The sequence below is a fragment of the Prionailurus bengalensis genome, chromosome D1 (genome assembly GCF_016509475.1).
Source record: "Prionailurus bengalensis isolate Pbe53 chromosome D1, Fcat_Pben_1.1_paternal_pri, whole genome shotgun sequence".
Classification (NCBI taxonomy): domain Eukaryota; kingdom Metazoa; phylum Chordata; class Mammalia; order Carnivora; family Felidae; genus Prionailurus; species Prionailurus bengalensis.
In genome coordinates this window covers 40,598,158-40,610,854 of record NC_057346.1, presented here as the reverse complement: position 1 = coordinate 40,610,854, position 12,697 = coordinate 40,598,158, and the positions used below count along the sequence as shown (strand labels likewise).

Here is a 12,697-nt window from a genome sequence, read left to right as displayed (position 1 = left end):
AGTTGCAAACCAGAGAGCAATGGATAGTAAGGAGAGTTTTTTCTCTCTTGAAGTCCCTTTTGGGTCCCTTCCTGAAGCTTATTAACACACTTTTCTGGTTTTTATTAAATATTCCCACCTAGTTTCTCCAAAGCTATGAGCCCTGAGATTAGTTTATATATTCAGGCAAAATTTATAAGGTCAAAGGCTATGTATGCTAAAGGCAGATGCCCACATTGAAGGCCAGAGCTAACGGAAAAGACATTTTTATGGAGGTAAATTATTTCAGTGTTGTGTACCGGATGGTTCATCCAATGGCAATTTGTAAATGAAGTGTAAAGATTGAATAATTTGCATATTTCCAGTGTTGTGTTGGTCCTAATGAATAATGACTATTGAGTCTCCAAAGATAATGGCTCCTCCCTGCCCCTCTCCCGTGTCAGCTGCGTCCTACTAGGAAGCACTTGGCTCCATAGAAATATACGACTTGGCGATATAGGTTTAGCAATTACTTATTCAGTAGCTAACATTCATTGAGTAACTAGTAGACATAAAAGAACTTTATGGGATATTAGCGGTGGGCTGCAAGAGAAGTAAAACAAGTCATGCCTGAGGGATATTGAACCCAGTAGGGGGAAATTTTTTTTTTTAAATAATAATAAAAGGCAGAATGAAATAAGTGCCCAGGAAGGATATCAGGAGAGTAATATCTGAGCACAGAGGAAAAAGTAGCTAATATTCTGATGAAGGGGAAGAGCCGGTAATTGAACCGAGGCAGGATTCTAGTAGCTGAAGCAGGACACTTCAGGCCCTGGGGTCAACATGAGCAGAGAGCATGGCACATTCGAGGAAGGGCATGTACAACACTGTCACTGGTGAGAAGAGCTATAGGATGGCCTACGAGAAAAGCGGTGGGAGAAAGAACTTTAGGCTGATCATGGAAGGTCTTGAATGCCGAACTGAAAAACCACTGGAAGTTTCTGAGAAGGAGAAGGAAATAGTCCAAGCTGTGTTTGAGAACTGGCTTACAGCAAGGACGCCATAGAAGGAAATGCTTTATAAGTATAGATGGCTTGGTCTGAATAATGTCTACTAATTTTATTTAAGAATAATAGTATTTCATGAGTCATGCTTTTCAGCAAATAGCATTTATTCAGGTCTGTCACTGTGCTTGTTGCCATTGTCTATTGAAATTTTTTTTTCAACGTTTTTTATTTATTTTTGGGACAGAGAGAGACAGAGCATGAACGGGGGAGGGGCAGAGAGAGAGGGAGACACAGAATTGGAAACAGGCTCCAGGCTCTGAGCCATCAGCCCAAAGCCCGACGTGGGGCTCGAACTCACGGACCGCGAGATCATGACCTGGCTGAAGTCAGTCGCTTAACCGACTGCGCCATCCAGGCGCCCCTGTCTATTGAAATTTAAACAACAAACTCTCCACAGCGGCTGATACCTAGCACTGTTCCACTGGTTAAAATAAAGATATATCTTAGCTCCTGACCTTGCTAAATTCCTGCTGATCCAAACCCCTCAAATATTCCCCCACTGGAACCCTCCCCAAGCAACCACAGGCCCTTCCACAGTCCAGCAAGTCGGGTTTACAATGGCACAATAGGATTCCTTCCAGACCTCTTTTTGCTAAAGCCAGCCTCTGTTTTGATTGTTTTCCTCTAAAAGACGGGGTGAAACAATGTTGGAAGCAGCTCTGGAAGCAGAGAAGACTGCTCTTTCTGGGTCTGTGGATTATTGACATGACTGACTACCAGAGAACTAAGGATACTGTTGTCAATTCTCTATGCTTTTTCTGAAGATATAGCAGAAATCCAGAGACACACATAGCTGATGTCCAGAGCAGGTCTTGAGAGGTTTAAAGAGCTACAGTGCTCTCCAGGTAGCCAAAGGAGGGAAATCCTGATACCAGGAGTTTCACAGTGGGATTAATTAATTTGAAGGCCATGCAGTTGATTTGTTGTTGTATCCAGAAATTCCATAGGTTTTTCCCTGATGCTTAAAATTGGATTTGCTGTTTTTCAAAGTAGGAAGCACTTGAGCCAAATGTCATTGGTCCTTCCCGTATTGGGGATTCTTTATATACGTGATTCTCTGCTCTTCAAAGAAAAGTGGTTTTTGAAATGTGAGGCCTTTTATTTTCACAGGTGAATTAAAAACATTGGCTCTTTTGGACCGGGAAAGGGTCCCCGTGTACAACCTGATTGCCAGGGCCACTGACGGTGGTGGCAGGTTCTGCCAATCTGACATCCACCTGATCCTGGAGGACGTGAACGATAACCCCCCTGTGTTTTCTTCCGAGCACTACAATGCCTGTGTCTATGAGAACACGGCCACCAAGGCTCTCTTGACCAGAGTTCAAGCCGTGGATCCTGATGTTGGTAAGTCAGTTGCACTGATGCGATGCCTCCTTGTTCATGCTCTTGACATATCTTTAGTGGTTACCTCTCCTTTGGTTTTACCAGCCCACCTTGGTTCCTTACCATGAGAACACATGTGTTAAACCAATGACCATGTGTCAGCTTTTCCACTGATATGCTTTACATGTATGAGAGAACACTACAGGGTGCCCCCCCCCCGCCCCTCCTCTTTCTAGGGTTTCAAAAGCTATACTCTGAATTTCCTTGCCTTCTAACAAAGAGTTTTGGGCTTGTTTGTTCTTTTTTAACCTTTAGAGTAAAAATAATAGCTTGCTTATTTGCCCATTCCTCCTGAACATAGTTAAAATGCTGTGTTGTGTGGCAGGGAGAATTCATTTCCATTTCTATAAAGAATTGCATCACATGCTTCAGCTGAAATATGACAATCTCGATTTATGGTAGTGCCCCACAGTGCAAAGAACAATTACTAAATGTGCTGCCAGTCCTATGTCAATTTTTTTTAACTGCCATTTTCCATAGCCTTTTGGTCACACGTATACTGACGTTACTAGGCAGAGTGAGGGTGGTGGAAATAAGATGGAATTCGAACTAAAAGTTGCTGCTGATAAAGTTTGTGTTCAGATCCACTTTGCATAATGAGATGGTGAGTTAGAAAAGCCTGGAGTTAATTGCTAGGTAGTCCTTTCAAGAATGCATAAGTTATTGAGGTGACTGTGTGATGGGATGTACATACAAAAGGGCATATAGACAGCCTCTTGGTTGTGCATTTTAAGAGCTGTAAATCAGAGGACTAGGGAATGATGGGGTGTGTCTGCTATGCTAAACAGGCCTTTATATAATTCAGTGTCTTATTGCTTAATTCTGAATTGAAAGAAAAATTATTGGACTAATGGAAAAGTAAATACATGATAATTAGTCGAAAACAAACGTAGAGCCCCAGGTCTCTGCATATTTCCCCTTCGAGAAATTAGTGGCTACTTTAAATTATTGCTCTTACCTCATTAGCATAATTTTCCAGGCTGAGCACCAACCCTTTAAAAGTCTGCATATTATGTGAAGCTTGGTAAAAAACGGTAAACAGGAAAAGACTCATTTATTGATTTATAATTACGTAATACCTACTAATGTCCTTTTTTTTTCTTTGTAATTGTATTTCAAGGTTTTTCCAAAACAAGGCCCAGGAACCCCCAGGTTCAAGTATTCCCCTGAGCTTGGTCCACTGCTGTCTTATACAAATACGCTTTTTTAAAGCAGCATTGGAAAACATCCTCTGGACTCTTATTAGCAGGCTTTTGGAGGGGAGAGCAGAAATCACGCAGATAAATCTTTCAATTATTTAAATTTGAGAATGTGTAATGGAGCCATAGGGTGAAACTTAAAAAAATTTTTTTTCATGTTTATTTATTTATTTCGAGAGTGGGGAGAGGCAGGTAGAGAGGAAGAGAGAGAATCCTAAACAGGCAGAGCTCAGCAGGGGGCTCGGTCTCAGGAACCACAAGATCATGACCTGAGCCGAGATCAAGAGTTGGAGCCACCCAGGTGCCCTGAGCCATAGATGAAATTTCATGATTTAATTTTTTGACTTAAATTAAAATCCTAATTTTAAAAAAATGAAATTTTTCTACTCCCTTCCTTCCTGAAGGAATTGGGTATGCTCTAGCTACCAGAGATTGAAGACAGAAAGAGGCTGCTTGGCACTCATGATGTTGAGGACAGTGGAGGGATGTTACTGGCTCACGGATGTGGCCGTGGTGAAGAACATGCAGTTAGTTCCATCCTTCTTTTCACTTCTTCTGAGTCAGCTGTTCGTGTTGGGAGTTGGGGAAGAAAGATGACTAGAATGTGGGCCTTTAGATGGCAGAGATGAGAAAGCCTTTAACGGCCCCAAACCAGAATAATGACCCCATCAGCACCTGCCTCTGCTCATTTGCACTAATTCTCCAAAGGCTTACATTCAGAGCTTCAAGCAGACACAGAGGTAGACACAGAGGCTGTGAGTGCGGTGCATATAAAGTGTATTCACCAGACCATTGAGTATCCGCCTCAGGAAAGCTCTAGCTTAAGATACCAGATCCTGGCTCCTTTTCTCAGTTTATGTACAACTCATTTATTATTAAATCATTAATTATTATTATTGTTCCGAAAGAGTGAGCAAGAGAGCATGCACATGAGAGCGGGGGAGGGGCAGAGAAAGAGAGAGAGAGAATATCTTAAGCAGGCTCCACGCCCAGCATGGAGCCCAACATGGGGCTCAATCCCACAGCCCTGGAATCATGACCTGAACCAAAATCAAGAGTTGGACGTTCGACCAACCGAGCCACCCAGGTGCTCCGCACTTAGCGTGAAAAAATAAAGGAACTAAGATAGCTGGCAAGAACAAACGAACACTTGTAAAAATGCAGTCTAAGCACCCGACCGTGTCCGGGGCACAGGGTGAGGAAGTGGCTGTGAAGGTCCTGGCCAGAGCTTGCAGGGGGATGCCAACAACAGAGGCGTCAGTCGGAGCTGACATCAAAGCAACATCCTCCAGAGTCCCTGGGTGTCACTGAAATAGCTTACACCATCTTCATTAGTTGCCTGCTCAAAAAACTTACCTCCTCAAGGGGACCCAGATCTCAGTCTTTCAGAAGGGACCACAGAGGAGCGTGAGATGCATATTGAGATTGCCAGGTCATCACGTGGGCAGTTCACCTCGGCCCAGCTCACCTGGCCTGAAGCTGAGTTTGCATGTCATTAGACTGCATCTGGCCCTCATATCTTTAGTTTGGCCCATTATATAGTGTTCCAAAAAGGTAGAGTTCATTGCCAATAAAATTCAGGAGATTTTCTTTTTGAATTTTCAGTTCTGGGTATTTTATAAAAACAGAAGCAGCCCTCAGAAAACAGCAAATCCAGACACACAGCCCCACCATGGTAGGAGCTGAAGACATAGCAGCTGCCTTTATGAGAACAGCCAGAGCTCACGCTCCCTGTTCCCAGCCACTTTGCTTATTTATGTTACTGCCTGACCTCATGAGCCCCTTTGTGACAAGAAAATAGTTGAGTTTTTAAAAAAAAATTTTTTGGAACTGATAATAGATTCCCAGGTAGCCACAAAAAAATGCGTAGAAGATCACATGCACCTTTCACTCGACACTTTCCCCCAGTGACGACATCTTGTGTTAGCTGTAGTACACTGTCAGATTTGGCATGTGTCACATGTGCGTGCGTGTGTGTGTGTGTGTGTGTGTGTGTAGTTCTCTACAATTTTCTCACCTGTGCAGCTTCATGTAACCGCCATTACAGAGCTCCCTCCTGCTACCCCATCATAACCACCCCATCCTCCTCCTGACACTTCCTTCCCAGTCTCTAACCCCTGGCAACCACTAATCCCCATATCTATAATTTGATTATCTCAAAAAACGTTATTTGAAAGGAACTATGTGGTGTATAATTCTTTGAGACTGACTTTTTTCACTAAGCATCCCCTTGAGATCCATCCCACTTGTCCTTTCCCTTGGAGATTCACCCGCATTGGTTTTTGATCCTAGTGAAGATCGTTGGCTCCATTTGTGTAGACAGCAGGGTTATTTCATTCATGAAACTTCTTTTGTTAAGCATATTCCTTTACCTGAATTTATAAATTACTTCACCACCATTTTGCTACAGTATAAACAAAGTCACTATAAAATACAGAGAAATGACCAGGATATATTCATCTGAAATCTGATTCCATAACTTCATGAATTCAAAGCTCTTATAAGGACTCACTGAACTTTCATATCCTGGTTTTCTAATTTTAAAAACTACTCTTGCTTTTAGCCAAACACCTCTTTGCTATGCTGAATTCGTTATTCATAATAAAACCAACACTGTTAGAGTAACTGCCTAAGTTAGGAATAAAATCAAAACAGAGGAGGACAAGATAATTTCAACACCCAGTTTATGAGCTCTACGAAATAGCATGGCAACTGTCTAGATTTTAGCATTAAAGTCTTAGTCTTCCTGTAAAATGGAAATGTCCTCAATTCCGTAAACTAATGACATGATTTTATGACCTAACATGTATAAAAAATGTAATCCTTTCAGTAAAGATCAGGGGACCTTTTGTTGTTACACTTCGGGGTTAATATCTTCCTAGTTAGTCTACCTCTCATAGGTAGGATTTGTGTCCGGCTTCCTAATTTTGAGGGTCTTCTAAGCTAGCAAAGGAAATATGCAGAGATGAAGATCAGAGCTGAAGTCTGTGACCATTTTAGGCAAAGTTGTATGAAAATAAAATGTAAACACGCTCTGCAAAATATGCTGTAGCCCATGATTTATTGAGAGGCCAATTTTGAGATATCTGAGATGCAAAAGGACATATTTTTCCTCTTATGGACCAGGGACACAAGGCAAAGAAATGTTCTAATAAGCAACTCACTTTCTCCTCTCCTATAAAATATTTTCTGCAAGGTATGGAACTTCTTTCAGGGAAGTTCTTTCAGAGAAGCTTGGGGGCTCATAGCACACATTACAATTTTTTTTCCATTCAGTTTAACAGAAATTTAGTGAGTGGCTAGGTAGAAGGCACAAGAAGGGACCGCAAGATTCTCCAAGATGAGGACAGTTCAGTGACAGGCCTCAGGTCATGTGCAGCAGTGGAGAGCTTGAATCAGTAGCACACATACTTTTCACAAAAGGTGGAGCTCCCAGAATGAATAGGATTTCAACAGGCAGAGGTAGGAAGGTATTCAGGAAGACAGGAACCATGAGGATAAAGTTGTAAAGCTGGGAATGTGTGGCTCCAACTCAATGATTGGGAGAACATCATGTCATCCAGCATGGAGAGAAGCAAATGAGATGAGAAAAGTAGTCTGGGCCTGACTGTGGTGGTTCACAAAAGCCAGGGATTATGTGCTTAAACCAATAAGTAGAGGGGTGCCTGGGTGGCGCAGTCGGTTAAGCGTCCGACTTCAGCCAGGTCACGATCTCGCGGTCCGTGAGTTCGAGCCCCGCGTCAGGCTCCTGGCTGATGGCTCGGAGCCTGGAGCCTGTTTCCGATTCTGTGTCTCCCTCTCTCTCTGCCCCTCCCCCGTTCATGCTCTGTCTCTCTCTGTCCCAAAAATAAATAAACGTTGAAAAAAAAATTAAAAAAAAAAAAAACCAGTAAGTAGAAAACAGCCACAGAACACTTGTGAGAAAAGAAATGATCAGTTCTGGGTTTGGGAAATGCTAATCTGATAGAAGCCTCCAAAACGAGGGTGAGGAAAGGTCCTAGGAGAGTACTGTAAAAGATTACAAGGGCCAAAATTAGAGTGGTGGCTTAGGGACTTTAAAAGAAAAAGCAGGGGCACCTGGGTGGCTCAGTCGGTTGGGCGTCCGACTTTGGCTCAGGTCATGATCTTGCACTCCATGGGTTCGAGCCTCATGTCGAGCTCTGTGCTAACAGCTCGGAGCCTGGAGCCCACTTCAGATTCGGTGTCTCCCTCTCTCTGCCCCTCTTCCCCTCTTGCACTCTGTCTTTCTCTCTCTCTCAAAAACAAATAAACATTAAAAAATAAAAAGAAGGAGCAAAACCATGTCTAATACCTGCCCAAAGTGACTCCCATGGAACAGGGGGGTGCAGGGAGAGGGTTGGGGGAAGGAGCCCTGCCCACCAGCACACCAGCAAAAGCCTCAGCTGAGCCTCTCAGTCAGCCACAGCAGTGCACCCACAACAGTTGTGACCCAGCCACACAGCCCACACAGGAGACAGCCCTGGAGTGCCTGGTCTGGACACCAGTGGGGATTGAGCTTCTGGGCCCTACAGGACCCTCTACATAAGGCCACTCCCTTGAGTCTGGGAGATACAACTGATCTGCCTAATACATAAAAACAAACACAGAGCCAGACAGAATGAGAAAGCATGGGAATATGTTCCAAATGAAAGAATAGAACCAAACCTCAGAAACAGAGTAAAAGAAACAGAGGTAAGCAATCTACCTTAGGGTCCAAAGTAATGGTCATAAAGATCCTCACTGGACTAAAGAGTGGATGAACAGAGGTCGGAACTTCAACGAAGAGATAGATGATACAAAAAAAGAACCAATCAGAGTTGAAGAATACAGTAACTGAAATGAAAAATACTCTAGAGGGAATCAAGAGCAGATGAGATGATGTAGAGGAATCGATCAGTGATCTATAAGACAGGATAATGGAAAGCACCCAAGCTGAACAGCCAAAAAGAAAAAAGAATTTTAAAAAATGAGGATAGTTTAAGGGACCTCTTGCACATCACCAAGCATGCTAACATTTGCATTATAGCAGACAAAGAAGGAGAAGAGACAGAGAAAGGGGTAGAAAACATATTAGAAGAAATCATGGCTAAAAACTTCTTTAACCTGGGGAAGGAAACAGATATTCAGGTCCAGGATGCACAGAGAACCCCAAACAAGATGAACCCCAAGACGTCCACACCATGACACATAATAATTAAAATGTGCAGGGAGTTTTCTTCAAGGGCTAGAGGAAATGTGAGAGGAAGTCACCAAGAAATGAGGAAGAATGCCTCACACATGGAGCGTTCTGTAGGTATTGCATGACATTAATGAATGGACACAACTGGTAGAATGAGTTACGTTAATAGAAAATACAGAGATTCTCTCTAAGACTCTTCCAAAATGATGCCTTCTGCTTTCAAGTGAACAGTTAGGTCCTCACATTAATCGAGAACAGGAAAGAGACAGAGAAGAGTTATCTTGTGGCAGAACTTTCCCATTTCTACCCAAATGTTTGTATTTGCACAGCCCTCAACATTCTTAATTTTGTACTGTCATTCACTGTAATAATGTAAACTTGCTGTCCATGGTCAGGATTCATTTTCTGAGTATTTAATGAAGGAGTTGGTATCATGACCCCTGCTGTCCTCTCATGGAGCAGGACCTGCAGTGAACTTGCTTTTCCAAAGCACCGATCTTGTCAGAGGAAATAAATGGCTGGCCTAGTATTGTGGAGCATTGTTTGTTCTGAGAGGGTAGCTCCTTATGAAGGAGCAGGAGATTATTTATCCGAGAGTCATGTTCATTAAAATAACCCCTGAGGGTTGTTAAACAGAGATCTTTCTGACCAAACCACAATAAATGAGTCTATCCAGTTGTTTGTTATCTCCTTTGACTCATCCTAGGCTTGTGTATGTGTGCCACTTACTGAAAGCCATGAAAAGGGCCTTGGGAAAAAAGTGAAGACAGGAGATAAACTCTCAGCAAAGTGCTGTGGATTAGGTGCTGGAACTATGACAGAGAAGCATGTCAAGAGCTCTGCGTTAGCAGTTTCCTGCATCTTCATGGGACAAACTCTATGGGAGTGTCAATCATACCAATCTATAAGGATCTCACTGCCTGCTCACATGGCCTCTCTGTGTACAGCAGAGAGAGAAAGAGTTCTCTCTGTCTTCCTCTTCTTATAGGCTATGAGTCTTGCTAGATTAGGACCCCATCCCTATGATCTCATTTAACTTAATATCTCCTAAAAGCCCCATCTCCAAATAGTCACATCAGTGTTAGGGCTTCAACATGTGGATTTGGGGCTGGACACAATTTAGTGCTCAATACCCTGGGGAGGAGAGCTATGATATTGTGAGGCAGGCCTGTGAGAGGCCTACATGGTGAGGGACTGAGTTCTATTAGCAGCTACATGAGTGTGCTTGAAAGAGGACCCCCACCTCCGTTTGAGCCATCAAATGAAACTGCAGCCCTGCTCAACAGGACACCTTGGGCCACAGCCGACCAGCTAAGCCATGCCTGGATTCCCACCCCCACAGAAACCATGAAATACTACATATTTGTTGTTTCATGCTACATTCTGGAGTAATTTCCCATGCAGCCGTAGAGAACTAGCACATTCATGCAGGTTTATGGGTGTTCTGAATTCTGTCCATGTATCCTTAAGAATCTCATGCCATAGCCATTATCCACCCACAGACTCCACTGTGTGAGGAAGAAGGGCTGTCATGCAGGTCAGTGGCAATCAAAACAGGGCCCTCCCTGAAGGAGAAATAGTTCAGCCGAATTGGGAACACGCTGCTTTGATGTGGTGGAGTGAGTGCTGATTCAACAGCATCAGCCGCTCCTTGTTGCTGCTCTTGTGGTTTCCTGAATTCTCCCTGGGGCAGCAGGCCCACTTTGTTGGTGCATCACAGTCCTAGTAGATGTTCGGATGTTACACGGCAGGTCCCTGAAAAAAATCCAGTCAAAACCTTTCTTTTCCCAAGAAGGAAACGGAGGCCCATAGACAACGAGATGTACCCAAGACGACTTTGTGAGTGGCAGAGCGGGATCTAAAAGGAAGGTACCCTGAGATCTCAGTCCAAGGCTCTTTTCTGTATTCTAATAATTTCCACCAGAAGGTGTTTCAAGAAGGATTTGATTCTGATTCAGCCGGCCTGCTCTTAGGTACCATATATTCTTCTCTTTCCTAATGCCTTGGAGCCTCTTGCCTCTAAGCTGCATAGGTCAGCGACTTAATGTGGTTTTTTTTCTCCCCCAAAGCTCTGTTCTTCTCTAAAGTATTAAATCTTTAAAGGCGGCTGAGGAACTGTTAAAATGTTCATAAAAATTAAATAATCCCCCGAAAGACTGAGACATGGGCCACTTCCGGAGCATGTTGTGGCTGAAACCCTTTGTCTGTTGTGGATATCAAAAAATACAATCTTAAGAGAACCCCAAACACTTACACAAGTAATCTTGCTGTGGCACAAGAGCTAGTGGTATTCTTGCCTGCAGATGGAGAAACTGAGGTTCAGAGAGCTAGCTTGCTCCCCTCCAGCCATCTGTCAGGTGGTCCTGAGCAAAGGTTTCCGTGGCCCCATAAACCCCTGAATTCTTGACTTGCCACCAGCACCAGGACGCTTTCTGCAGTGCACGCAGTACACATGGCTAAATGGTGGACTGTGGCAGCCCATCACCTCCTTGTCACATTTGCCTGTCGCTTTGGGAAGCAACAGCATGCAGTGGTCTGGGGGGGGAGACCAGATCAAATACCTCTAGTCTAGCCTTTACTAACTGTCTAACCTTAAATAAGTTCCCCAGCCCTTTTCAATTCCACTTCCTGCCTATAAAAATGGAGATATTAATTCCTTGTTTTCCCATTAGACCATGAGCTCCTGGAGGGCTGGGACACCAATCTGTTCATCTCTGTGTCACCAACACTGGCATGGCACCAGGCACCCAGTACATGTTCCATACATGTCTGCTGAGCTGTCGAGTGGTTGGGAGAACGAAATTAGACATTCCATGTTAACTCCTTGACATCATGTCTTGTGCATAAATGGGTTCCTTCCGCCAGGGACTTTCATCCTCAGAGCTGGGCTCTCTCATGTAGGAAGCCTCAGAGGCTAAAAATTCCTTTCTCCAGGCCCATTGGACAGAACGTAAATGCCTTCTGTCACACAGGGCTTACTTTGGGAACATGAAATAATCCTCTATGCCTAAGAAATTAGAACCCCTTCAGTTGATTAGAGCACTACAAACTATCCCCTCACAAATTCCAGGATCCAACAGCAGAGGAAAAATAACACACAAGAATCAGACAAGCTGGTTATCAGCCCTGGCTGTGCATCAGAATCCCTTTGGGAGCTTTTAAAAATAAACAGACAAAAATAAACACAAACAGGTGAAGGCTCCGTCTCCAAAATCTGATTCAGAAAGTCTGGGATAGGGCTCGACATACATTCTTTTCCTCTTTTTGACCGTGATGCCTTGCCTGGTTTAGAAGTGTCTGCGTTTGATACACAGAAGTTATTATCGTTATTATGCCTTTTAAAATCCAATTTCTTCCAAGCAGGGGGTCCAAACAAATGAAATAGCGAGTTTCTTCCAGGAAGGGATGTCTCAGTGAAGAGTTTTAGCACCACCACCCATGAGCAGGGAATTCTGATTTCTAACTGTTGATGGCAGTGACCCATTCACACACTGCTTCATTCCTGGATGCCACGAGGGTGGTTAACAGGCCTCTGTGCTCCTCCGTGGATCAGTCCTGATCCAACATGCAGCAATGCAGAGGACAGGATTACAGGAGCGCTGGTCTCGAGGGGAATTTCCACCTACCCCTGGGAATTTTGTGCAGACTCCAAGGACCCCCAGCTTTGGCTTCTTGCCTCTATGTTGAGTGTGCTCATCAGCTTTGTCACAGGATACTCACTCTCATTTCACCTTGTGAAGCCTCCTTGACGGGCGCAATTTTGTTGTCCATCACCTGTGGGGAGCTCTCTAAATAACTTCTCACATATCACAGAGTGCTTCCCGCTCGGACACCCTCTTCTTCCCCCTCCTCCGGTCTTCCTTCTCTCTCTCTCTCTCTCTCTCTCTCTCTCTCTCTCTCTCTCTCTCTGT

The 12,697-nt window shown here is 43.8% G+C and overlaps 1 protein-coding gene across 3 annotated transcripts in view; it reads left to right on the top strand.

Moving 5' to 3' along the window:
• Window positions 1-12,697, top strand: part of FAT3 (FAT atypical cadherin 3) — a 669,639-nt gene that overhangs the window by 581,162 nt on the left and 75,780 nt on the right. For all 3 annotated transcript variants that reach the window (XM_043579958.1, XM_043579957.1, XM_043579960.1), the window contains one exon: window positions 2,136-2,369. In XM_043579958.1, the coding sequence (XP_043435893.1) occupies window positions 2,136-2,369 (234 nt within the window). The remainder of the gene's footprint in view (window positions 1-2,135; window positions 2,370-12,697) is intronic.